Here is a 26699-nt window from a genome sequence, read left to right on the forward strand (position 1 = left end):
CTTGAGCTGACTCTGGTAAGATTTGCCACGTAGCTGTGGCAGAGAGGGCATTCCAATCAGAGGGAGTAGCAGGAGCAAAGGCAGACAGAGGGCATTTAGAACGTGACATACCAGATTTTTTAAAAAGAGATTTAAAAACGTTTATAGTTGAACAAAAAAAGAAGCGCATTCAAATCAGTGGGCACATTTACCTATTTTACAAATAATCCTTTATCTTTCTGTTCTTCACTGGAAAATTTAATTTCAAGATGACTTTGTCTATTAGAAATGGACATGGTTATTAGGACCAAAAAATGTGTAATGTAAAAATCTGATGCCGTGACGTATCGGTAACTAACAAGCAGACTGCCCTTTCCTAAAGCAAGTGCCAGTGGCAGCATCTTAGGAAACAGGACAAAAACTAGCCAGGGAAGACTCTCAAACTCAGGAGTTTAGTGTATAGTGTGTAACTTGAATGTTCTCCAGCTTGTCCCCAAGTGAATGGACAATCCTCCCTTAAAGAAGGGGCCCTTTTTTGATATCGTTGGCTGAGGAGTTAGGAATTAAACTTACATTGCCAAAATAGTTTTATTTTGAATGAATAAAGTGAATGCCTGATATTGAAGTTTAAGTTGAGTTTGACCTTTAATTCATAGAGAATCAAAAACAGTTGTGAAAGTTGTTGGGAGGAATCTGGAATTTTTGTGCCAATCGTTTTGAATCCTCATTCATCAGAATGAGTATTTATGTGTATCTCCATGTATTTATACTTGCAGTATTTCAGGCAGAAATAGCTTTTAAAAAGTGGCCTTTCTATTCAGTATCTAAGATTGATAATTTAGCAGTGAAGGCAATTTGTTATGATAGATTTACAGATACACGTTCATCTGTTTACACCAAACCAAAACCAAAAACCAAACCCATTGCTGTCAAGTCGATTCCGACTTATAGTGACCCTACAGGACGGAGTAGAACTACCCCATAGGGTTTCCAAGGAGTGCCTGGTGGATTTGAACTGCTGACCTTTTGATTAGCAGCCAAGCTCTTAACCACTGCACCACCAGGGCTCCCAGTTCACACCAGCACTGACATAATTAACAAACTTGTTCAAATAATTCTTTTAATAACAGACGTTTATTTAATGCCTAAGAACCAAATAAAATGGGTCAGTACTGGGTTGTCATATTCCCTGCCCTTCAGAAGTTCATTTGTCCGGCAATTATGCAAACATGAAAAGTGTAATGTGATGAGTGTTGTTTTAGAGCCAGAAGCAAAGTGATGCAACAGAGCGGATGGGAGAGCAAGTCTGGTGGGCAGCTGAGCATTCGCTAAAGTAAGGAGTGCTGGGGAGGCGCAGGTTTGATGAAACAGTTTCTTTACAATAAGAACCAGCTCCTGGAAAAAAAAAAAATTTTTTTTTTAAATATGTGTTCTTTGAATTATTACAGTACATAAGCCCTTTCCATGATATTTCCATAATGTTTCATGTGCATTTCTGTACAGTGGTTTCTTCCTACAGTGATGTGTTGCACAGCTGTGTTAGCAAGACACCCCATGTAATTAGGTCAGACCTGGCATTTGCAGCAAGACTTGATGAGGAAAATGGTTCCCCTAACTTCAAGAGCTCCTTCTGTCTCTCTCCTCTGCCTCCAATTTAGTGTCATAAGTCCTATCGATGGGAAGTCCATGGAGTCTATAACTAGTGTGAAGATATTCCATGGGTCAGAGTATAAAGCAAATGGAAAAGTCATCAGGTGGACAGAGGTAAGGAAATGAAATCTGGCATCCTTGACCCACTTCCAGCACTTCTTGGTAGGCCAAGAGCCATAGATGTTGGGAGAATAAGACTAAATCTCTCTGTTTACCTTCTGTTCTCCAACTCTTTTGGGTCTGTCTTAGCTCCCAGGGACAGAATGCCACCAAGTGCATCCTGCAGCAATCTGATGTATCCTCATTCCTGTGGACTAGCTTTTAGAGATTTGTTTGCATTGGAGTTTAAGAAGGATGCATCCTTGAATAGTGCATACCACCTTCACTGTTCTGCAGAAAGCCTGGTCAGTTTTGCTGCAGTTAGGATCTGTATTGGGTCCCTGCCATACAGTTGAAACTATGTGAGATAACTTGGTCTTTAAAAAAAAAAAACCTTATTTTACCAATAAGAAAACTAAAGCTCAGAGACTGAGTACCTTGCCTAAGATTACAAAGCAAGTAAGTAATGGTCAAGTTCTGATTCAGACCCAGATCTGACCAACTGCTAAGCTCTTTTCCATTATATTAGGTTGCTCCTTAACTTGAAAGCCATTTACAACAAAAAATGGGAAGCTGTATTAGTAGGTCACCTGGGAATGGGAGGGGCTCGGTAGAGACCCTGTTTGTGTGTATATATTATACATATAACAGAAAGTTTATTCTTCAAGACTGGCACATAGCTGGAAGTCAAATAGGTCTTAGGTCTCTTAATTTCTTTTGCACCTCATTTATACTCATCTGTAAAGGGTTGAATTATAAGATCTCTAGGATTCCTTTCAGCTTTAGAAGTCTTTTAATTTTTTTTAACTCTGTGACATTTAGCTTTTCCATTTTATTCACAAGGAAAAGAGGCCAAGAGAGGTTAAGTGACTTACCCAAGTTGACACAGCTGGCCCCTGATAGCACAGAGCAGGTAGAACCTGGCTCTTCAGTTTGTGCCAAGTGATTCATCCCTCATACCAGGCTCAGTGTTTTCATTTGCAGCTGATTTTAATTGCTTGCTTTGTAATGATTGTCCCTTTGACACATTTTGAGTAGTGCACAGAGTCTGGAACATGTAAAACTCTTTATAGCTTACAAAGATGTTTGATCTCCGTTTCCTCATTTTTGCTGCACAGTGACTCAGTGAGGTAGGCAGGCTACACATCCCATTATGCAAATAAGAAAACAGGCTCAGAGAGGTCATGTGGCTTTGTGACTTGCCAAATGCTGGTTACTAGCAGAGCAGGGGCCAGGCTGGGTCTCATTACTCCCGGCAGAGCTCTTTTCGTCATTTCATGCCACCACTCTCACTACTGCATCCAGGCACAGGGGTTCAGACTTGCCCTTTGTTGAAAAGTAAGCTAAGAGTTGGTATTTATAAACATTATGTATTTGTATACCTGTCTTCTATATTTTGTTTTTATACTGTTTACAGTAACCAGGGAGGACAGGTGTTTTCCATTTCACAGAGGCAGATTGGACATGGAGAAGTCAAGGGACCTGCTCGTGACCCCTTCTCTGTGTGACAAGGACTGAGGTCTCTCACTTCCTAGTTTGCTGTGCTTCTGCGCGTACACAGTGCAGTGCTTGGCTTTGTACAAAGAAACCAACACAGCTCTGGCCATGCGCTGGGAAAAGCTCTGTCTGTGATAGAGGCAGAAGACTCGAATTCTGGACTTGGCTTTGCCTCTAAATAGTTCTGTGCAGTTCAGCAAGTCATTTCCCTTCTGTGAGTAATCTGGAAGATGAAGGATTACGTTGGATCATGTAATCTATAAAGCCTTTTCTCTTGGGATTCTAAGATCCTTCCTTAAGAAAATCATGCACATAGAGATTGCCTTTTAGAGATGCACAATGTAAGATGTAGGCCTTTTCTGGTTCTGAGTACTAGGCGTCAGTATGACCATGGCCAAGGCTTTCACGGAGTTCGGTAGGTGGCTACTGCAATTTGTAGACACAGAGACTAAGGCACAGACATTGTTTCTTAGATGTAAGACATTAGTCCCTACTTTCCTTGGTCTGAGGACTTTATGGTGTCCTATTCCTATTCGGTCTTACACATCTCAGGGAATCATGGTGCTCATACACAGCAAAATGATCCACTTGTTTCTTTGAGAATCTCCTGAACACAAGATTAAAAGTCTCTTTTGTTTGGGAACAGGTTTTTTTCCTAGAAAATGATGACCAGCACAATTGCCTAAGTGATCCTGCAGACCATAGCAGACTTACCGAGCATGTTGCCAAGGCTTTTTGCCTTGCTCTCTGCCCCCACCTGAAGCTTCTGAAGGAAGATGGAATGACTAAGCTGGGACTGCGTGTGACACTTGACTCAGATCAGGTAAGAAGGGTTGTAGGTGGCTTTTGAAGCTGGCCTTGGGCAGTGTCCCTATTTTAAGACGTGAGTTTTCGTGCATCTACCCAGAGAGCTTACTTCTCCTGACCTGGCCTGACCGGATGTAGCATTCTGGCCCTCCTTCTAATCGTAATCTACCCTGACATGCTGCTTGGTCAGACTCTCTCTGATCCATTTGAACCTTGACTTCCTCACCTGAATGTCTTCCAAGGAGTTAGTTTTCTTCTTAGTGTGGGATAAGGAGGAGCGTATGTGAGGACCTGCCACCCCTGTGTGAATGGCATCTATGCTGCCCTTTGAAACTCTCAGTCCCACCAATCAGGAATCGTTCAGAACTGCCTCAGAGGCCAGGTCCCAAGCTGTCCATTCTCCTCTAGTTCTCTTAATCTGACTAGAGCAGGCTGCTGGTGACATCTCTGCAGCTGCCTGCTCCTAAGTAAGGTTTTTCTTACTTTGGCATTTTCATGCTAGTTAGTGAATAGGACTTGAGCTCTTTCCCCACTGATTTTCCTATCAGCTTGGGTTTCCTACTGCCAGGCTTCCCTGGTTGTTCCCTCCTCTGATTTCTTGTTCCAGTGTCTCTCTTCTTGACGTAGCACTCTAATATCTACATATTTCTTTTGGATTTTGGATGCCTGTGGCATGTCCAGGAGCCCTAGTGGCACAGTGGTTAAGTGCTCGGCTGCTAACTGAAAGATCGGCAGTTTGAACCCACTAGCCAGTCCTTAGGAGAAAGATGTGACAGTATGTTTCCATAAAGATTACAGCCTAGGATACCCTACGGGGTAGTTCTACTCTGTCCTGCAGGGTCGCTGTGAGTTGGAATCGACTAGGTGGCAATGTTTTTTGTTTGGTTACTAATTGCTAGACCCCACTTCTCCCCTCAGCCCTTTAGCTTTGAGTCATTTAGAAAATGGGCGTGGACTCCCAGCTTGATCACCTGTAATCCTGTCTAAACTGCTGCTGCCTTGAGTGCTTCTGGGGAGAAACTGGTTCCTCAGCGCAGTCCTGCCATTATCAGAGAAAATGGTGAAGGATTATGTGTTTGGCTGTTTCCTGACTAATCATCAATGAACAAGTATTTATTTTCTATTTACAGTCTTGCCCAATGCTGTACTAAGCATACCAGGGTAATACAAATGAATATCTTGGTCCTTTCTTGAATGGTACTGATAATCTGGCCGGAGAGAGAATTACTTTACATAAAACAAAACAAACATTTTTGTACTAAATGTGTGAGCTCCTTGTGGGCAGGGGCCCTGTTTCATTCATCTTTGGATCCCTGTGTTTGTAGATGGTCAGACATGGATGGAAGAACATTCACTCATTTCCTGCTATATCAGGGAGCTGTGCATACACAGTATTTCTCATTTTAATTTTCATAACCAAAGGTTTAGGTATTATTTCTGACACTCTACTCTCTATGCAGTTCCCTCAGAAACAAAGACTTTAACAGGTTAAGTGACTTGCCCAAGGTCTCCCAGCTACCAAGTGGCAGGGTCAGGGTAAATGACAGGAGGATAAATGATAGTACAGGGAAGGGAGGAATCTGTATTCACAGCCATGTGTCTACCTTTCCTGCTCAGCCTCCATGGCCCTCAGCCCTCTGGAGAAATCTTCTCTCCCTAGTAACCTGCCATCCCCTTCTCTCTGTGGTGTAGGTTGGCTACCAAGCAGGGAGCAATGGACAGCCCCTTCCCTCGCAGTACATGAATGATCTAGACAGCGCCTTGGTGCCCGTGATCCATGGAGGGGCCTGCCAGCTCAGCGAGGGCCCTGTCGTCATGGAACTCATCTTTTATATTCTGGAAAACATCGCATAGACAGAAAGGACTTCATTTTTTTTCTGTTAAGACCTGTTGCGACAGCAGTCATACCCAAATCATTTGCACTTTAAAACTGGAAGATTAAGCTTTTGTTAACACTATTAATGGGTGGTGGGTGGGAGTGGGGGTTTGCGGGGCAGGGGGTGGGAAAGGGTGGTTGGGGGACAGATGTTCCGTAATTTTAAGTCTTCTATGCATTGTCCACCAAGAGGATCTGGGCAGCTTCTGTTACTGCACAACAGTTATGCTATCTTTGCAGCTAATCCCCTTCTGTTACTGTTTAGACAAGAATTCCGCTCCACTTTAAAGACTTACTTATGGTCATGTGCTCAGAAATGCTCAAATGGGTACAGCCATCACCAAGGGTGGGGTGGGAGGGCAGAGGGGAAATAAAAAATGAAGCATCAGTCTTGCACTCTTTGTATAGAACTGATATAGAAAGGAGAATCCCACACGGATCTCCCAGTTACAGCACAGCTGTTTATTAAGTAGAAGTCACACTTCCATTTTCTGTTTTTACCAGATTATTGGCTGAAGTGAGCACTCAGCTGCTAACTGAAAGGTCAGCAGTTCGAACCCACCAGCTGCTCCACAGGGGAAAGATGTGGCCGCCTGCTTCTGTAAAGCTTACAGCCTTTGGAAACCCTATGGGGCAGTTCTACTGTGTCCTGTGGGGTTGCTATGAGTCAAAGTTGACTCAAGGGCAACAGGTTTGACCAAGGAAGGACAACTCACTGAAAATGAGTTCACTTGGATAGCAGAGCAATTTCAGGATCGGTAGAGATTTATTTGCTCCAGGGAATGGCTGATGTCGAATTTGGCCTTTCTGTGAAGGCCGACAGAACACACCTAAAACCTTTTAAGTTATAATATGCTAGAGGCCTGTGTTTTTAAGTATTTCATCAGGAAATAATTAAAACTTCCAGGAAAGTTGCAAGTACAAAGAACACTCATAAACAATTGACCCAGTTTCGCCTATTGTTAACATATAAACATTCTGCCCAATTTGCTTGATCAGTGCTTTCTCCCTCTCTCCATAAAACATTTTGAGGCTTTTGAGAGAAAGTTGCATACATCATAGCCCTTTATCCCTAAGTACTTTAATGCTTATTTCCTAAGAATAAGGATATTCTCTTATATAACCAAGGAGCCCTGGTGATGCAGTGGTCAAGTGCTCAGCTACTTAACTGTGGTTCAAACCCACCAGCTGCTCTGTGGGAGAAAGATGATGGTAGTCTGCTTCCTTAAAGATTTACAGCCTTGGAAACCCTGTGGGGCAGTTTTATGCTATCCTATTTGGAAATACTGGTGGCGTAGTGGTTAAGAGCAATGGTTGCTAACCAACAGGTCAGCAGTTCGAATCCACCAGGCACTCCTTGGAAACTGTACGGGGCTGTTTTCCTCTATCCTGTAGGGTCACCTTGAGTTGGAATTGACTCGATGACTGGGTTTTTTGGTTTTTTTTTTTCGGTTTATAGGGTTGCTATGAGTCGGAATTGATTTGATGGCAGTGGGCTTGGCTTGGGCTTATATAACCAACCGCAAGACAGCTAATCAGCTTCAGTCAATTTAACACTGATATACTTTCTCTCTTCCAGTAGTCAAATGATCCAACAACATCCCTCAGAGAATTTCCTCCTCCAGTAAAGCTTCCAGTGTCGGATCAGACGTGGCATGCAGCTGTCATGACACTTCAGTCTCCTTTAATCTGAAAGGTTTTCATTGACTTTATCTTCCATGTCACTGATATTTTTGGTGAGCAGAGCTTCCCAGTCCATTTCTTAGTAGAAAAGACCTCATTTTGAGTTTGATGTTTCCTCATGATGATTCTGACTCAGCGGCCCCATGTGACACAGTAGAATTGTCCCATAGGGTTTCCAAGGCTGTAATCTTTACGGAAGCAGACTGCCACATCTTTCTCCCGGGAAGTAGCTGGTGGGTTTGAACAGCCAACCTTTCAGTTAGCAGCCAAGTGCTTTAACCACTGTGCCACCAGGGCTTACATTCCTCATGATTGGCACGTTCACTGTGCCTTCTTGGCCGGACCCCTACCTACGTGATGATGTTTCCTTTTCAGGACATCACATCTGGGGCACTTGATACTCATCTGCCCCTCACTGATGGTAAATTTTGATCGTCTGGTCAAGATGCTGCCTGATTTCTCCACTGTATGACTTTTCCCCTTGTAACTAATAAGCAGTATGTGAGGAGACATTTTCAGACCATGTAATTTTGCTTATCAGAATTTCATTTTAGATGAAGTATCCACTGATGTTTCTTACCTAATCTTTTACTGTGATGGTTGCAAATAGTGGTCTTCCAGTTCCATCACTCCCTCCACCCTTCACAGCTGGCACTTGATGATCTACTTTAAGCAAAAGCCCTTCTTTTTCCCCTATTCATTAAATTTTCGCTATGGACTGACACATTATTTTTTCAGTAGTTTCATTATTTTAGTGCTCATACGGTCTGTTTTGGCCAGTGGGAGCCCCCTCAGGCTGGCTTCTATGTTTTTGTGTCTGTCTCCATGACTTTTTTGAGCACTTCCTTTTCTGGCCTAAGGTACTCCAGGCTCATCTTGTACTTGCTCTCCCCCAGCCCCAGAATCGGACATTTCTCCAAGGAGCTCTTTTTTTCCCCAGTGGACACAAGTATTAGAAATCAAGATCTGGTTTGTCCATGATATATGTGACTGGTCATTTTCTCGTTGATTAAAAATTTATTTTGGCCACAGATCAAATGGATTTCACAACTAAGTTTGAAGAACACTGCTTTAGGGCAACTCACGCCTTGTGTGGCTGTCATCACTAAAAGCCCAGGCCAGGCTGGAGTCAGTCCCTCCGCAGTAAAAGCGCACAGCTCCATGGATCCCCTGGGAGCTAACACAGGCCTCTGGGACAGTGAGAACCTGTTCCCCATCGCTGAAGCTGGATCCAGGACTTGGCAACCATTGAGGCTGTGGAGCTTAGGGTAGCAGCTGTTTTTCAAACAGAGCCCCAAAGACCTGGCCTGGGAAGCGTGTCTAGGCAGGTTCATCTCTCTCCATGTGGTAGGAGGTCACATCCTACATCTGCCTCTCCATAGGTCTTGCTGATGATGGCTGCTGAGAACTGTGATTTGTAGCCTTTCTCTCAGACTCGAGTACTTGGAGTTCTAAAGGAGAGGAAAGTAAGTGCTCCTTAGTGCAGAGCTCAGCTAGTAAGGACTGAGCCTTGGGATCACCAACCCCCAAACCTGACAGAACAAGAAGCACTTGTTATAACAGGGTCAGGTATTTTCGGTGTAACATCCAGCTTGTTCTAAATATACCTCAGAAGTTTGGAGCGTCTACAGAGGTCAGCAGTTCACAAGGCCAGTGACTTTGCTAATGCCAACTGCAGAGTTTCTCTTCCTGATTTGTCTGCGCCTCCTGCCTCCCCCGCCATAACTGTGTGTGAAGGTCTGGTTTGATGCACTGTGTGCTGGTCCTGTTTTCCTATAGAAGTTTATCTTCCTTGCTACTTGGTTAAATAGGTCTTGCCATTGTATGTATTTTTTCTGGATCAGTGCAGGCTTTTTAACTCTCGCTCCAAGGACATACCCTGGCCCTGTACAATCAGGTATACTGTCAACTGCATAAAATGTCCTTTAGTACAACCATCTTGTGGAATTGGGCATAAAACAATGGAGGCTGTTTTTTTTCTTTGCTTTTTATATAATGTATATTGTAAGGATTACATAAGGCGAAGATCTGAAACGTCACATTTTTAAATAAGGCAAACTTTTCTGGAATGTAAACCTGAAGATTGCTGTAGAGATCCTTATAAACTGAGGAGTGGAACTGCCATTCTGGTAATTTAGTAATAAATATTTTAAAATTATTGAATCTCTACCATATTCTAGGCAATGTAGTTTCTCCATCTGTTTTTATCAGCATTTTCTGAGCACCTACTGGGCTCTAGGGTTAGAGACACGTGACTTTACCCTGTGACGTTCTTATCTTCCTCAGCCACAGCGGTTCCTGAACAGGTTTCAAGTGTCCTCTCTCAGGAACGTGGTAGATGGTGGGCCCAAAACTCCCAACCGAACTTACCTCTTATCACATAACTGGTTAAAAAAAAATTTTTTTTTTTTTTTTAAATAACTGGTTAGCTGGGAATAATTTATGCATTTCAAACAACAATCAAGCAGTCTTTACTGAACATTGTTTCTGTAGTCACTTTGTATCAGTAGTTTCTATTTTAATAATGCTAGGGACTTTCAGGGCCTGTATATGTCGAAGGAGCTGGGGTAGAGCAGGGATGATACTGCTCATTTTAGAGCTCAGGAAGGCGAGGCCCAGAGAAGGGAAGAATCCATCTGTGACGGAGCTGGACACAGACCAGGTACCCAGCTCTCTGGCTCCTGAAAGCCGCTGCCCTAAGGGGCAGGATCTTTGAGGGGCTGCCCACACGTTTGGAAATCAAGCCTTCAAAATTTGGAAGCCCCATCATAGGTGTCAGAATGGTGCTGTAAGAAAGAGTAATGCTGAATTTGCCCTTTAATTGTGAGCAAGACATCCTGACTCTCATCTTCTTCCATTTCTTATTCAGTCCACTAATTCAGAACAAAGTGTGCGTTGCACTAGGTGAAAGGCAGAATATAAAACTGTAAAAACTGTTTCAGTTGTGGCTGGTTCGCATTTGCCCACAAGTCACTAACCTGCAGTGCTTGGTTACTGCACTCCGACAAATCTTAGGACAAGGCTGGGGCAGGCTCCTCCCATTCCCTGACCCCCGCATGCCTCGGCTGCAACAAAGGCCTTTTAAGAACCTCAGTCTCCAAGTCCAGTGGGTGGCTTTGTCTTGCCTCCCTCAGCGTAAAGGTTGTTTTTCAAAAAGCAAAGAGCAGTGAAGCCAACTGAAGTTGAATGGGTTTTGCAAAGGGAAATCTTTGAGGCCATAGAAAATTTCCTATCGAAATAGGCATTTCCATAAGAGGCCTAAATTCAGAAATTCCTAGGGCTGGTGGAAACTTAGAGGTGAACCACTGCTGTCATGTTTGCCCTCTTGGTAAGCGCTGGGTTGGGTACAAACCCTAGAAACTTCCTGGCCACCCCCTCTGCTCTGAAGTCTGCCAGTTCTCCCCTTCATTCTAGATCACTGCTTGTTTGCCACGCTTATGTGACTGCAATTAAGTGTTAAATCTCCCATCTGTGGAAATTTTGGTAGTTCACTTCTGATAGGTAAGGCTGACCAGAAAGCTCTAGGAAAAAGTCCTTTGCAGTTCCTGCTGTTGCTGAGTGAAAGCTCTGCTCTTAAGGGCAGAGAAGCATGCCCTGGCCCCGTCCCTGAAAGAGACACAAAAGCTCATCTCTGAGCTGTGCTTATGCAATGCTGTAGTCATCAGTACACGCAATGTACCTGCTTCAGTTACAGCCTTTCAAAAATGATCTTGAGGAATGCTTTTAACTGAATGCTTAAAAAAGAAAAAACACTGGGGTGTTAAAGTTTATTTCTAAGAACATGTGGTTTTGAATATTAAATCTGTTGCAACTACAAATCCCTCCCTTGTCTCCATCCATTCAGAAAAACAAACCCAAAGGGGAATTTCTTGGGAAATGACTACGGGATTTCTCCAGGTGATCAACTGGAGAGTAAAAGCCTCCCCTGCCCCCCAAACGTTCCTGCTACTCTGGCTTTTTAAAAGTGACAGGGAAAAGACTGGTTAAACAGCACATTTTTTTGTGATATGTATTTTACCACTTTAAAAAAAATGACAGGCAGCAGGGCTTGAGTTTACAACTTTGGTAGTTACTCAATGTGTGTGTGTTTAGAGTGTAAAACCCCAATAATGAATTAGAGCTAGTTTTCTTAAATAAAAATGGCTACATAAAATTACATATATATATAATTTTTTTTTTCCAGTTAACAGTCTTTTTAGTCTTAGGTGCATGGACCAGACCCGAGATACGACCTTCCCTTTACTTCCCACTAAATAGTATTGGAAATAGTTCCTCCTCCGCTCTCTCCTTTAGGAAGCAGGAAGGCTAATGCAGCAGCTGTCAGGAACGAAGGCACAAGGCACAGGCAAAGCTGGGTAAATTAAGTCATATGGGATAGGCTGTCATTGGACCCTGCCCCCACCCCAAGCAGGGAAGGTCCCAGATCACCCGTGAGTTCTCCCATCCCTCGGTTTTATCTTTTAAAGGCACATCCAGAAATGGTGCAACTGGGGGCTGGGGTAAGCTGCACACAGTTGCTACGCAAGGGTGAATAGGTGAGGCTGCAAGTCTCCACAGCACATAGCGATGAGGGTACCCTTGCCTTCTCCCACACTGAGGGAGAGTGGGGGTGCCCAGAACCCCTCTTGCTTCTGTGGAGGCCTGGGGAGGGGCTGGCAACAGGCAAGACCAGGGCTGTGGTCAGTAGTGCAAGTATTTAACAAGTCTTTGGTACTTGTGGGAGCATCTCCCTTATGTACACACGCTCTTGTACCCTGCAAAGCAAGGACAAGCAAGCCCCTGTACACCACCATTGCTGGCCTGGCTCCTCAGCACGGACCATCTGCTGCACTGGGGCACAAAGCATGTTAAGTCTAAACTGTTGTGGAAAATACAAACAGATTTTAGAAAGGATTTTCTGGAGACAAACCTCGGAAGGTGAACTTCCCTCCCCAGTTCTACTGAAGAACAAAAGAAACTCCTAGGCTTTCTTCCCAGAGAGTAAAGGATGGGGGCCTGTGGGGCCCTGGCAGAAGGGAGAGGTTCTGAAGGTCCAGAAAGCTGCCCACCTCACAGGCCCCTGGGCTCCAGGACCAACCAGTTCTCGGTGACTATCTGCATGTCTTGACCGCTCAGAGGCTCCCGCAGCCTCACCTTCACCTCCAGCTTCCCCCCCGTGGGTTTCCTTCCATCCAGGACCTGTGAGGACAGTAAAGAGGGAGAGGTAACGGGGTGGGGGTGGAGCTTCACTGTCCTCACAGGAATGGAGGAAGAGGCGCTAAGGCACCTACAGTGTTAACAAAGGTGTCTGCTACATGACAGCCCCTGCCCTCCTGCCATTTGGTGGTAGTTTTTAGGTAAGTCTCATAAAAAGACGTAACATAAAAATGCAGAGGGGCGGCAATGTTCCAACTGAAGTGGAAATGGGAAACCTATAACTCTGCCTACCCAGTGTCCCCCTCAGTCCTCATGGCAGCTCCTGGAAGAAACACTGGCTTCAAGGAGCAGCCTGAAAACTACTTAGCCCAACTTCGCTTCAGAGGTGGCCCAGAGAAGTGATTTAAAGTTACACAGCCACTGCATGGCAAAGCTAGGACTAGGACCCAGGCCAAGGTTCCTGCCAACCCACCATGCTGGCTCTCTCCTCTCATCAGGAGAGGCGGCAGCTAGAGTGCTAAGCAGTGCCAACAGGCCTGAGAAGTCTGATCACCCTCAAGGGGACCAATACAGACCAGGCTGCACTAGGGAACAAGGTCCTCCAAGACCCCCCCCACACTTGAGAAGGCATCAGCAAGGGTCTATACTCTCTCTGCCAGGAACACACTATATGAGCTTATGTAACACCCTTCCTGCTGGGCCTTACCTTCCTCGTCTGTCAGAGACAAACTCTGCCTGCAAAATCCCATGGAAGCTTAAAGAGCTGTCTGGGGGCTGATGCCTAAGCATAGGTTAGCTACATTCTGTTGGATCCCTACTCCAGAAACACCTTATCGGCATTATGTCAGGAGCCTGTTCCACTTCATATGTTGCCAGACAGTTGTCCCAACCATAACTCTGCCTTCAGAAGCCTAGGAATCTGCGTGTGCCAAGCTGACAGCAGTAATCAGACCCCTTAAGGGCCCTCTCTCTAACCTACTTTCCCCAGAACTTGACGGGGGACAGAACATTCTAGAAAGAGTATGTCCACTCCTATCTGTGTGTGTCTGTGTAGGTTTCTCAGATCCTCTGAATCTCTTTGTGTGAAATGGGGATACCACCTACTATACTGGACACTTACGGATATTTTAAATTAAACACTGGGCATAAAAAACCTTCAATAGGGACTGGCGTCCAAAAAATGTTGGTTTTTCTCTTCCAAGTCCTCTGGTATCCCCACCACCCCTGAGCCCTACCTCCACAATCTCTCTGATCTCACACTCATTCTCCAGCCGCTCCAGCTTCAGATGTGCTGTGCCGACCAGCTTGTCGCTTCTGAAAAAGGACCTGGGAACCAAGAGGCAGCAGAGAACTGAACTGGCTGAGGCCAGTGCAGAAAACAAATGAACAATAACAGCAACAGCAGCAAGTAACTGCCCAGCCCACCTCAGCAGTGTAACTGTAAGGGGCCTTACCCTTTGTGGAAGATTTCAAACTTGATTCCTTTGCTTTGGATCACCCTCCTGAAGCCCCGGTGGTTTCGGTTGATGTTTAGTTTGAAGAGTTGATCAAATTCTGCAACAGGGGAAGAAGGTAAGGAGGGGCTTGGCTCCCAGGGATTTCCTGAGAAAGCGGAATACAGAGGCCCAGGGCTGGCCTTCCTTCTGGATCTCTCTGCCTGCATTTCAGAGTGATTGCCACCAGAGGGTGATACAGAGTCTAAAATGCTGGCCTTAAGAGTGTTTGTGCTTATAGTTAACAGGCGCTCAAGTACTAGCCTAAAAGTTGGAGGTCTGAACCCATTCAGAGGTGCCTTGGAAGATGGGCCTGGCGATCTGCTTCTGAAAGGCCACAACCTTGAAAACACTATGGAGCAGTTCTACTCTGCACACATGGGTCACCAGGAGTCAGAATGAACTCAATAACAACCAACAACAGTTGATGCAGATTATAGCAAAGAGGGAAGGACTTGGAATTTGGAGTCAAGATTCCTGGGTTCAAGTCCCATTTCCACCGCCTCCTTGCTATGAGACCCAAGGCAAGTCTCTACCCCTCTGAGCTTCAGTTTCCCCAAGTACGTAAGAGGACTGGTGATAATAACTATCACTCAAGTTAACAGGAACAAGTAAAACAACAGATGTGCAAACACTCTAGAAATACAAGTGCTGCACACACGTCAGAGAGAGAAAGGAGGAGGGTCCTCATGGAGAGCCTCACCTGGAGAGTTTGTGTTCTTCACCACAGCTGTTTTGTTTTTTTGAGCCTGGTCCTAAGAGCAGTGAACAGGGAGAATTCAGGACAGCTTAGGTAAAAAAAAGAGACAAACAGGGCCAGGGACTCTGGGCTACATGAGTGTCAAAGAAAGGGGCCCCTGTAGGGAATGGACCTAAGGGTCCTCAAACCCCTTTCTACAACAGACCTGGCCAGGGATGGGGAGAAATGGAGCACAGGGTCCTAGAATGGAAGATGGGGACTCAGAGCATCCTGCCTCCACCTGAGCCTCACCGAGTTAGGGTAGTGGAACTCAAACCGCACAAAAGCATCCAAGTCATCAGGGGTCACCCCTATGAGGGAGAAACAGAGTCAGAGGGAGTGGCCAGGAGCTCAGTTCTTGATGTGGAGGGACAGCCAGTGTGTCCACACTGGCTGGAGGCGGAGTGTCTGGGCAAGAGTCTCTCGGAGTAAGGGTGGCCCTGGGTTACCTGGAGGAGCTGGGAGGTTCATTCCCCGGACAATGATCAGATGCATTTCTGTGCTGTTGAGATCTGAGAAGATCCTACAGCCAACAAGAAAGGAGGAAAAGCCCAAGTGAAGGAGAGTGGTGGAACAAGGTTCCTGTTCCCATGCCTGCCAGTCGTGGCCAGGAGGAGGGTGTGCCCAGGGGGAAAGGCTTGCCTCAGCTAGAAGTGGCTGTGCTGGTACTCAAGTCTCAGTTTCCAACTCCCAGTCCAGAGATCTTTGCACACAACTGGACCAGCTCTGAGCAAATCACAGGCAGTCCCCACATGCTGCTACTCGCCACCCACAGTGCCTACGGCAAGGCCAAGCCTTGGGAAGCTACACAAAAGGCTTCAGGCTCCAGGCCTGGCTCCCAGCCTCTGGCCCCGTCCCTATACAGGCCTCCACCCAAGAGCCGCTCGCTCGCTCAGGCTTTCACACCTTACAGTCTGGAACGTCTTCAACTCAAAGTGGTGGCTGGGAGGGTCGAGGCCCTGGGCCCGGGCCAGCTGCAGGATCTCAAGCTGCTTTTTGCGGTCCTGAGCAAGCTTTTCAAACCTGGCAGGGAGGGGTGTGCAGATTAGCATGGCAGGGCTCGTTTTTTGCTGCCCATCCCACAAGGCTACCTTAGCCCCAGCCCTTGCACTTACCGGGTGGTCTCAGCTACATTGCCCTGGTGCATGAACTGCTTGGAGAATAGCAGGCACTTCTGAAAACAAGGGCCCAGCATGACAACAGAGCTCAGAGCAGGACCTGCCAACAGAGCTCAGAGCAGGACCTGCCTAGGTTGGCATTCAAAGGCCCATCTTCTTAAAGCTTCGACCTTCCTCTGTAGCCTTCTCCTTTCCTTCCCCAAACTCGTATCCCAAGGGCACCGTTCCCAAGTCCTATCACCTTTTTCTGCCTAAGTTTTGCTATTTCCAAAATTCACATGGCAACCTCCTATTCATTCTACAAAACACAATTCAAACATCACCTCAGAAGGCTTTCCAGAAGAGTAAGCAGCAGTTCATTTACCTATATACACCTACTCCTCACTTATCGACTATCTCATTATCTGACATTCTGCATTTACAACAACAGTAAAAAATCTATTTTGTACATTAACGATGTACATCTAGCAGTAACGAACACAGATGCAAGACCAGAGTAACGCTGGCTGTAATGGTTATGTGTCAACTTAGCTAGGTCATGATTCTCAGTGGTTTGGCAGTTATGTAATGATGTGGTCATCCTCCATTTTGTGATCTGATGTGGTCATCTTTTTCACATTAACACCAATTTTTGCATAATGATCTGGTCTTTGGAACATAACCATGTCGGCACATGTGTATACATAAATACATATGTTTATACACATATACCTACATATACATTTCTACGTGGATATATATATATAGTTATGTGCCGCATAACAACCATCTAGGCAACGTCCAATCATATATACATCTCTGGTTCCACAGGGAACGGGAAAACAGGATGTAGCGGATTTAGGCGTGCTGCACTCGACAATCACAATGATCCTCAAAAACAAAGAAAAAATTCTCCAAGCTATTAAAGGATCAGCTTCAGTGAAAGCTATAAAGCTAACAAAAATGAGAGAGGGACCAATATCACACACGGAGAAAATTGTTAATGACGCGGATTAAGGATCCAACACAAAAGTGAATCCCTCTGAACATGTGACTATCACTGCTAAGGCACAAAGCTTGTTTGAGATGCTTAAAGAAAAAGCAGGACCAGACTATGACATCGAGTTTAGTGCTAGCTCTGGATGGTTTGAGCGCTTCAAACGATGTTTTTTGCTGCATAACGCGACGGTTAATGGTGAGTCTGTGAGTGCTGATGCGAAGGCAGCAGCAGAATTTGTAGAAACCTTCGGTAAACTACTTGCAGAGGGAGGTTATTTGCCCCAGCAAATTTTTAACGCCGACAAACCCTCCTTATTCTGGAAGCAGAAGCCTGAAAGGACCTTCACCCATAATATGGTGTTCGCAGAACATCCCAATCACATGACATATTTCACAGAACATATCATGACATTCAACGACACATGACTGCATTATCTCTCAACATTTCCTGCTCCCATCTGCAAAATACGTTACCCTCCACTCTGTTATGTGAACTTTGTAACCACCCTGAAAGGGGCATTATCATCCCATTTTGCAGATGAGGAAGGGTAAGTGCCTTACCCAAGCTAAAATTTGAAACCAGGCCTATCTGGTCTGAGCCCTTTCCCCAGAACAGGCTGTGGGCACCGAAAGGGGGAACACAGACAAGAGACCTACTGACCTCATGTTGCTCCAGAAGCATTTTTTGTAGCTGGGCGTACACCTCCTCAGCCTTCTGGGAGAGTCGCAGGTCCTCATGGTGGATGAGGATGAAGTCACCCTCCTCATCCGTCAAAGGTGAAGGCACCTGCCCAGGTCACAAGGCCCCTCAGGGGCCCCAAGAGTCAGATTAATCCTCTACTGAGCCCAGCAAAGGCAGGAATCTCATCTAAATGTTCTTCAGCTTCTACTAAACTCCATTAACGGAAGCTCACTGCCTTCCATTCTACCCCAGGCTGCTAGAACACTCTATCCCCCTGGCCGCTAGAACACTCTATCCCCCTGGCCTTGTCACCTCTAACCACAGACCGCCCTCCTGCCCTTCCCTGGCCTCTCTTGGGGCCATGGGGTAGACTCCTTGCCAGGCTGCCCACACAGCCTGTCCAAATCCTGCCTCATCCAAGAAGTGGTCCCAGTTTAGTCCTCTGCCTCCCACTGCATGTCCACCTCCTCTGCTTACCCAGCTGGGACTCACCTTGGAGAGGCTGACAGGGCGACCAGCTCGGGCCTGGAGGATCTGGGCCTCGAGGCCTTTGACCACCCGCAGATGGGCCTTGGCCTGCTCCAGGTCCTGGCCACGCTTGGCCTGCAGGGCTGCCCGCTGGTACTGCAGTTTCCGCGCCTCTAGCAGCACCAGCTGCTCCCGCACTAAAGGGAGAAGGACGCTGGCTGGAGCCACGCCTGCCCCTCACTAGACCCTTCATTCCTTCATTCCTCGTCTCAACTCACCAGATGGACTCAGTGACTCCTTAGAACTTGAGGCCTTGGGCTCAGGCAGTGGCTGGGATGAAGGGACCAGAGGCTGTGCCGGCTTCTTTGCCACTGGGGCCTGGGCTGGGGGCTCATCCTGCAGGTCCCAGAAGGCTGTTACAGAGAGATCTGTTCCCCACCCCAACCACAGCAGCTCCCAGACTTGAGCTCTCTTCCTAACATAGTAGTAATTTCCTGTGTGACCCAAGATGAGTGGCCTTCCCTCTCTGGGCCCTAGAGAATCTCAGGGCTAGAAGAAGCTTTAAAAGCTCTCTGGTCTAAACTCCCCAGAGAGAAAACAGCAGGGTAATCAAACCTGGGTTCTGGAGTCTGAAAGACCTTGGTTTGAATCCTAGCTCTGCTAAGTCCTAGCTGGACACCCTTGGTCAAGATTTTCTCAAAGAATACCTACCTCACTGGGCTCGTTAGTACGGATAATGTCAAGCACTGGGTCTGGGTTTACCCTGTTTCCTCCACCAGCCCCTGGGTCTTGGGCTCTGAGCCAAACCTCATCCTCCTCATCTTCCTCTGCTGGGGCTGTATCCTCTGACGTGGCCAGTTTCTGGGCAGCTGCAAGAGTAGCTGCCATTGCATCCTCCGCAGTGCCCGCAGTGGGCTCCAGGCCAGGGATTGGAGGGAAGCCTGTGGAAGAGAGAGACAAAACTGGGAGGAGTGGAATAGCCTCAGGGAAGCACCAAGCTGCTGAGGGCCCTTGTCTGGGTCTTCCCTGGGCATGGCTGGGGGGGGTGGCTTTCACAGGGTTTAGGCAGATATGTGAGGAATCACTTCCCTCTCCTTCCCTTCTTGCACACAGACCTCCTCATAGAGCCCCTAGACCAACCCCCACTCACCTGGTGGAACAGGCAACTCAGCAAAGTCAACTTTCCGTCCCGCTCGGTGCGCCCGAATGGCATCCTGATATTGCTACAAGGGAGGGATGGGAGGGGCGGAGGGTGAGCAGCAGTTGGCAGGCTCCATGCCCACCAGACACAGAGACAAGGAGAGGAAGGCCAATGGAAAGACAGCTCTGGAGGGAAAAAGGCCCCTGAGGCAACAAGAGTTCAGCGAGATGGACAGACACACCAAGACAGACTCAGAGAAGACCAGGGCCCGTCAGGGGAGCAGAGAGACGGCAACCAGCCAGGGAGAGCCCAGCAGAACAAGGACCGCACGGCTGCTGCCCACCTTGGCGATGCGCTCGTGCATCCGGGCCTTGCGCTCATCCCCACTGCCCCGGGCCTGGATGCCCGCCTCCCGGTACTTGTTGAGCCTCTGCTGCAGGGCATCCAGCACCGTCTGTGGCTCCGCAGGGGCCGCTTGAATCGGGGAGGGAGACGGCATCAGCTCTGCCTGCCCCTCCCCAGCCCCACCCAATGGTCCCTCCATCCTGCCCTACCTGGGGTTGCTGGGGCATCAGCGGCCATCACTGGCTGTACTCGCTCCACTGCCGGGGGTATGACTGAGGGTGCTGTGGGGGCCTTGGAAGCCTGTGGCTTCACATCTGAGGGACCCAGAGCAGAGATGTAGGTGGGGGGCCCTGGCCAGCCCCAGCCCTGATACTCCTTCCCAACCTCAACCCAACAGACTGCCCCACCACTACCATACTGACCCTCAGGTGCTGGGGGCATGGCACTCAGGTCCACGGGCTGCCCCCTCTCCAAAGCCTCCAGGACAGCACCAAATCTCTACAGTAGGAAGAAAGGCAGGTGTCATTGTAAGCTAGGATCCCCGAGAGTCCGGCTGAAAGCAATGCCCCCTCAGGCCAATCTCACTCAAGTCTGGTCTACCTGTGTGACCTATCTCTCCCAGAGCCTCTGTTTACCCATCTGTGAAACGAGGGGTGGGACACAGGGCCTCTGAGCCAGATGCCCTACCTTCCCAATCCTCATGAGCTCTCGGGCACGATCCAGATCTCCAGCCCGCTTGGCACTGAGTGCAGCCACCTTGTACTCCCGCTGTCGGGCCAACAGCAGAGCCCTTGGGTCTGGGTCTGAATCCAATGGGGCAGAAATGCCAGGACTTTCCAGAGGGCTTGTCTCAGGCTGGGAAGAGGTGTCTATGGGGAAACAAAAAGCCCAGAGAAAGGGCATAAGGGCCAAAGAAGGTGCACACCTTGGGTTCCAGTGCCTACATGCCTGGTCAGCCTGAAGACCTCTCAGTGAAGCGGCAATAAGGGCGAGGGACGGTGGTGTGAGGGGAGGCAGGCCATGGGTCCTGGCCCTGGGAACCACGACAGGATTTGAGTGTCTCCAGATACCTGGTTCCACAGCCGGGAGTAGTGGGGGCTCTGCCACAGGGCTCCTCCTGACTGCTTCCTGGGAGGCTGGAGGCCTCTTGCCCAAGGCGACTGGAGGAGGGATTTCATCTTCATTGATCTTCCTGCCTTTCATCAGAGCAGCCAGCTGAGACTCCAGAGTCTGAGGGAGAGGAACTAGTCCAGAAACCCAGCCAGCCATCTCAGCCTGGATCCTGTTCCAAGACAGGCCAGGGATCCATCGCCTCCACGGGGCTGGTGGGAAAGCCTTCGTTCCATTGGCCCAACCTTTTTCAGCTGCCTCACCCACTGCCCTCAGCCCCACAGCCCAGCCCTGCTCCTCGGCGGGGCTCACCCACCTTCAAGCCACGCTCACAGCGCCTCGCCTTGGCTGCTTCCCCTGCCTCCTTGGCACTGGCCACTGCTGCCCGATAGTTGTGGATCCGCTCCTCCAGCAGGGCCTGCAGCCCCTCAGGCCTTTCAGCCTGCAGACACTTCACTCAGGGCTAGCTAGGCCCTTGCTGCTCCCTCCCTGCCAGGAAACTGCCCCAGAAGATGGAGCTCTGGGAGTCAGGGAGAAGGCCTAAAAGCCTCAAGGTGGGAGGCCATGTCAGAGGCCATGTCAGAGACAAACACAGAGGCCCAGACAACTGGTGGAGACAGGAAATGGCTCAGGTGGGTGGTCTCAGAAAACAGAGGGGCCCTTGAGGCCAGCCAGCCACCAAGGAGTTTTTCTTGTTGGGTTTCGGCTTGGGGCAGCTGCTGGAGGGGGCCCTGGGGTGGGGGGATACTCTAGCCTGGATATGCAGGCTATGCTCCGTGCATGCTCCACATGTACAGTGAGGGGCACCAGAGGCACACGGGACCCCATGGACGGTGAGGGGCACCAGAGGCACACGGGACCCCATGGACAGTGAGGGGCACCAGAGGCACACGGGACCCCATGTACAGTGAGGGGCACCAGAGGCACACAGCACCCCATGGACAGTGAGGGGCACCAGAGGCACACAGGACCCTGTGGACAGTGAGGGACATCAGAGGCACACAAAATCCTCCAGAGCCTACCTGAGCTGCTGGAGCTGGCGCTGTTAGGAGAGCTGTCTGCACTGGGGGGTCAACATTCTCCTGCCCCTTCTCCTCCTCAGGGCCACCCGGGCTGGCTGCCTCGTCACCATCCAGGGCCCTGGCCTCCTTCTCCTCCTCTGCACCCAGCACCTCCCGCAGCTCAGTCTGGGGAGACAAGTCCCAGGACCTTGGGGGCCTCATGGCCACACCCACAACAGACTCTGAGACTAAAGGGCTCTCCCCCAGCAATACTTCCCAGCATCAGCCACTGCGCCTGAGAGTTGCCCTACCAAAAAAAAACCAAACGCCCCTTTAATCTGACCAAGGACAGCCTGGAAAACTGTGATGACTCCAAATCTGAGACTCCCCACTGCTGAGCTCAGACCAGCGGTCAAAGGAGACCAGTCTCACACCGTTCAGTTAGGAAAACTGTGGCCTGGGAAGGACAGGGCACTCACTCCAAGTCCAAGCACATAGAGGGACAAACCCCAGCCTTTTCTCCACACCCTTCTCCTCCACCAGGCCCGAGTCTGACCACAGGAACCCCTGGCTACCAGCATGGCAGCACGCACCAGCAGGTCTGCATCCTCCTCCATCCCTTCCTCCTCCTCCTCCTCCACATCCTGCATACAGTCAGCCGCCAACTTCTCGATTTGGGCCATGGGCAGGGGGGCTGGGGGAAGAGGGTCACAGCAGGTCAGGGCAACACAGGAAAGGTCCAGGATGAGTAAAGGAGGGTCTTCAATCCACTGGGCTGGGTACACATACCCAGAAGAAATCCCCTTTCACTCCCACAACCCAAGTCCTGCCTGGAAAACTCTGGCTCATTCATTACGACCCAGCTCAAAAGACCCCCACCAGGGAAACCTTCCTGCTCTGTTCCCCTCTTTGCATTTTTGCCTGTAGTATTATTCATAGACATACCCATCCATTCACCCCAACCACACCTCTCACATCTGTAAAGACCTTAAAAATCATTTGAACTTCACAACAATTCTGCAAGATAGGTACTATTATCCCCATTTCGTATATGAGTAAACTGAAAACTACTAACGTTAATTTTATTAACATCACAATTTGTGTAAGGGGTAGAGCCAGGATCCAAACCCATGCTCGTCTAACACCAAACCAGGGTTGGACTGAGAGAGAGGGGAGGGCCCAGTAGTTCTCCCAGACCAGAGAGCCCTTTCCAGGTCCTCCCATTATCCTCAGCTCAGAGCCACAGGAGATGGGGGTGGTTCTCTCTGGGGGGTTCCTGGGAGAAGTGAGGAAGATCTAGGCCCCCTGATGCTTCCACTTGCCCATTCATTCAACAGTTTTTGTGCACTCACTATGTACCCAATTCAGTCCTTGCTGAGAGCCCTCAATAGCAGGCCCAGGTTAGGACAAGCAGGGAGTCATCAGTTAGTCTCTCCAAGAGTCAGATATGTCCCCAGTCGGGGGGGGGGTGGGCAGCGCAGGGAGGGAGTGTGCAAGCAGGGCCAGATGCCCTCGGGGTGGGAGTGCTGCAGGGGGGCCACGGGCATCAGAAGGACCAGGTGACCTGGCTGGTTCCTCCACCGAGCCCGGCCCAGTGGCACAAACTCACCCTGCCCCTTGGGCACTGGCTTCCTGCCTGGGGTCCCTGCCTCTCCAGTGAGGGCCAGCAGCTCGGCCTCTAGGTCCCCGTCATCTTCGGCCTCTTCTGTTCCCAGTAGCATGTCCTCAGGGTTGAACTCCACAAAGAGGCCCAGCTGAGTGCAGACAGGGGTTCTTAGGAAGCACACAATGAGGCAGAGGCCGGGCCCAGCCCCAGGACCTGAGTCAGGGCTCCTGAGGCGGAAGGAGTCAGGCCTCTTTCACTGTCCGTGAGGCCCATGTGCAGAAAGGGAAACTGAGGTCTGAGATACTACCCCTCAGGACACTTATCTCCTGAGACCCCACAAAGAACCGGATAACTACTGTTATTACAACTAATAACAGTAGCAATGGCTGCCAGGCATTTACTCAGCATTCTACGTGGTCATCTTAGTTAATTCTCAACACCTGCGAGCGGCAGGTCCTATTTTCACCTCCATGTACAGATGAAACTGAGACAGCCTGGTAAGTGACAGAGCCAGAATTTAAAATAAGGCCTTTGTGACTTGAGTTCAAGCCCTTCACACTACCACTTCCCTTATCTGCCTCCTTTAAGACAATAAAAACAGACTCAGAAGGCCGAGGGCTTGGGCCCAGGAGAACTAAAGGGAGAAAATGAGAGGACAGACCAGCTCAGTCTCCCACTTGGGCCATGTCTGTCCCTAGCCCCTGGCCACAGCCCTTAAGTCCTGGCATCCTTGCTGGCATGCAAAACTGTGGTTCTAAATGAAAAACCCATAAAGCACTGAGGCCCCATGAGAATGCCCTGGACTTCGGTGACTCCTGAGCCCTCCAAGTCACTCTTACGGAGATCGTCAGTGCAGGAGGAGGCCTGTGAGTTCAGGCCTCACCTCACATCTATGAGTGGTAGCAGTTACTCAGAAAGTCTCTTAATGGCTCTGCCAACTCCAGGAGACAGAACTCAAAGTATCCTGACTAATGGGAGAACCACCCTGGCGCTCCGGCTTGCCCAAGCTCTGTCTAGAAACCCCTCTCCCTCAAATGGCCCAAGGGTGAAGGAAGCTAGAGCCATACCTGCCTGGCAGCTGCCACACCCTGACCACTGGCCTGAGGACCCTTCCGAGGTCTTGGGCCTGGCATCTCTTCGCAGCTTAGATGCTTATCTGGTAGGAGTGGAAGACTGACTCAGACTGGAACAGCTTTCAAACCTGCCAACAGAGCTACTGTGGTAAGGTGTGACTGGTGAGCTCCCAACTCCAGAGAGAGGACAATGCTTAAAACCAGGGGATGGAATACTAATGTTGGAATTATAGCACCAAACGTGTATGAGGAGCTAGAGAGGGATGGGGACTGTCTGGTAATGGGTTTACATTGGGATGGGAGTGAACACATGATATGTTTCTGAACTAATTGAGGAACATGGATCAGACCTAAAGAAGTTGGGTGGGGAGCAGCTAGGAAGGCAGACTCAAGAGAAGTAACTGTAGGAACAGGATGGACAGAAGCCTGAGTAAGATTCCGCAACGGTCTAGAGCAGCACTGTCCAGCATGGTAGCCACATGTGCTATTTAAGTTTAAATTTCAATTAATTATAATTACAGTTAAAAGATCTAGTTCCTCAGTCACCCTAGACATTTCCAGCACCCAAGAGTCAAGTATGGCTCCTGCACATACATTTTTATCATCACAGGAAGTCCTATTGGATAGCACTGCTCTAGAGAAACCTGACTCAGCAGTCTTACCCCCACAGAGATCTCACAACCATTCCTAGGACCTACTATGTGTCAGACTCTGGGCTGGGAGTGCAGAAATGAGCCTGACATGTGCTCAGCCCTCAAGGAACACGTGTGCAATGGAGGCAGACTCAGGAACCACCACGCGGGGTTGTTCCAGGGCTATGGAAAAGGCTTCTTGGAGGGAGGACGTGATGCCTGTGTTGAGTCATGAAGAAGCTGGGGGGCGAGGAAGGGATATAGGATTCCAAGCAGAGAGAACAACTTGATAAAGGTTCTGAGGTGAGAGGGCTTGGCCTGCACAAAAGAAAAAAAAAGGAAGACAAACTTGGTGTTTCAAGGATAAAATAAGAAATGGTACAAGTGAAGCTGGAAACGTGAGCAGGAAGGTAAAACAAACAAGAACAATCTTTAAGCCGAAAGGAGTTTGGACAGCACTCTGAGAGCAATGGGGTGAAAAGTGACAAGATCAGACTGCCGATTCAGAAGCATCCCTCTAGCTGCACAAGGGAAGGTGCACAGGGCGGAGCGGGGATCACGAAGCCCGGGAGCTGCCCCCGTATTGAGCATTCCGCAACAGTCCAGGCGACAGAGGCAAGCTGATGGAGCGCGGGGATGGCGGTGGGAACGGAGTAAAGTAGCTGATTCCAGAGTTAAAAGGTCAAATCAACAGAGCTCAGAGCTTAACGGATGTGGGTGTTCGGAAAGGGGCGCCCAGGATGAGTCCAGGTGTCAGACTTGGGTGAATGGCGGGGTAGTCAACAGAGATGGGACACGGGAGTGGCAGGACTCAGGGCAAGGACGAGGTCAGAATCAGACACGCCAAGTCTGAGGCGCGGGGGAGCACTGGGCTGTGGACATCGGTGCCGGACCGAGGCCCGGGCTCTGGAGGGAGGTGGGCAGCGGAGTCCGCAGGTGGGGAGAAGCCGGGCCCGCACCCCCTTGCGGCTGGACCCCCCGCCCCACCCCCGGCCTGCCCCCGGCTGCCTCCATCTTCCCCGCCGTCCCCAGATCTCCCCTCGCCGGGGAGCGGGTACGCGGCATACCTCGCGGCAGATCCGGAACCGAAATCGGGCCTTCTGCGGCCGTGCACCGCCCTGGGCTCCCGCGGGCCCGGGGCGGCAGCGGAGGTAGGAAGCGCCTGCCTGGAGACTGCTCACGGCCTAACACGTGACTCCGAGCCAGGCAGCACACAGTGCGCATGCGCAAACGAAGTGGGCGGGGCGTCCCGACAGGTGATCCAAAGGGTGGGGTCCCCAGTGCGCAAGCTCCTCCAAGCAGGTAGCGCAAGCTTCCGGAGAAGAGCTACCGGCCGCTCCTTCGGGACGTCCACCTGCTCAGGCAAATACTGTAGGCGGTTCTGCTTCCCGCCCCCTACCCCTTTTTCATTTATAACTTCCCCCGCTCCCTTCTTCCCAGCCCGGCTCTTCTGGCCAAGTGCACGCCCGGCCTATCACTATCTTGGCCGGGGGCGGGGCCAGGTCAGACTCCGCCCTACCACTGTCTTCCTCCCCCTCCTTCCTCACCTCTGTGCATTTTACAGGTGAGTCTTCCTAGCTAACCTT

General features: G+C 49.3%; 2 protein-coding genes across 11 annotated transcripts in view; one reads left to right on the top strand and one right to left on the bottom strand.

The window, feature by feature from the left end:
- Positions 1–6004, top strand: part of ZFYVE9 (zinc finger FYVE-type containing 9) — a 230294-nt gene extending 224290 nt beyond the window's left edge. For all 5 annotated transcript variants that reach the window (XM_023549600.2, XM_064281962.1, XM_003411082.3 and 2 more), the window contains 3 exons: positions 1638–1743; positions 3872–4048; positions 5725–6004. In XM_023549600.2, the coding sequence (XP_023405368.1) occupies positions 1638–1743; positions 3872–4048; positions 5725–5886 (445 nt within the window). In that variant the 3' untranslated portion in view covers positions 5887–6004. The remainder of the gene's footprint in view (positions 1–1637; positions 1744–3871; positions 4049–5724) is intronic.
- Positions 1109–26466, bottom strand: CC2D1B (coiled-coil and C2 domain containing 1B). Of its 6 annotated transcripts, none has more exons than XM_023549602.2 (25): positions 26181–26466; positions 24476–24564; positions 23412–23556; positions 22396–22496; positions 21824–21988; positions 21118–21243; positions 20762–20921; positions 20379–20560; positions 20114–20189; positions 19901–20005; positions 19690–19820; positions 19356–19428; positions 18917–19146; positions 18484–18601; positions 18230–18402; positions 17717–17842; positions 16075–16133; positions 15866–15982; positions 15409–15482; positions 15212–15270; positions 14924–14975; positions 14182–14281; positions 13963–14053; positions 12640–12769; positions 1109–1374 (listed from the first exon to the last, which is right to left on the bottom strand). In XM_023549602.2, exons 1-24 carry the CDS (start codon positions 26335–26337, stop codon positions 12641–12643), a joined length of 2838 nt encoding a protein of 945 aa, XP_023405370.2. In that variant the 5' UTR covers positions 26338–26466; the 3' UTR covers positions 1109–1374; position 12640. The 6 variants fall into 6 exon arrangements, with proteins under 6 accessions (XP_023405370.2, XP_010589587.3, XP_023405371.2 ...); XM_010591285.3 differs by lacking the exon at positions 1109–1374 and adding an exon at positions 7335–9042; XM_023549603.2 differs by lacking the exon at positions 1109–1374 and adding an exon at positions 25180–25431 and having other exon boundaries at positions 12384–12769; positions 26181–26294.
- Positions 26467–26699: the final 233 nt, after the last annotated feature.

The sequence above is a fragment of the Loxodonta africana genome, chromosome 3 (assembly GCF_030014295.1).
Source record: "Loxodonta africana isolate mLoxAfr1 chromosome 3, mLoxAfr1.hap2, whole genome shotgun sequence".
NCBI classification, from domain to species: domain Eukaryota; kingdom Metazoa; phylum Chordata; class Mammalia; order Proboscidea; family Elephantidae; genus Loxodonta; species Loxodonta africana.

Coding starts and splice junctions, on each gene's coding strand:
- CC2D1B (XM_023549602.2), bottom strand. CDS start 26,337: ATGCGCACTGTGTGCTGCCTGGCTCGGAGTCACGTGTTAGGCCGTGAG. Junction 17,843..18,229: donor GCCCTGTCAGCCTCTCCAAG/GTGAGTCCCAGC, acceptor TGACCTGGGCAG/GTGCCTTCACCTTTGACGGA. Junction 15,983..16,074: donor AATGTAGCTGAGACCACCCG/GTAAGTGCAAGG, acceptor CCTCCCTGCCAG/GTTTGAAAAGCTTGCTCAGG.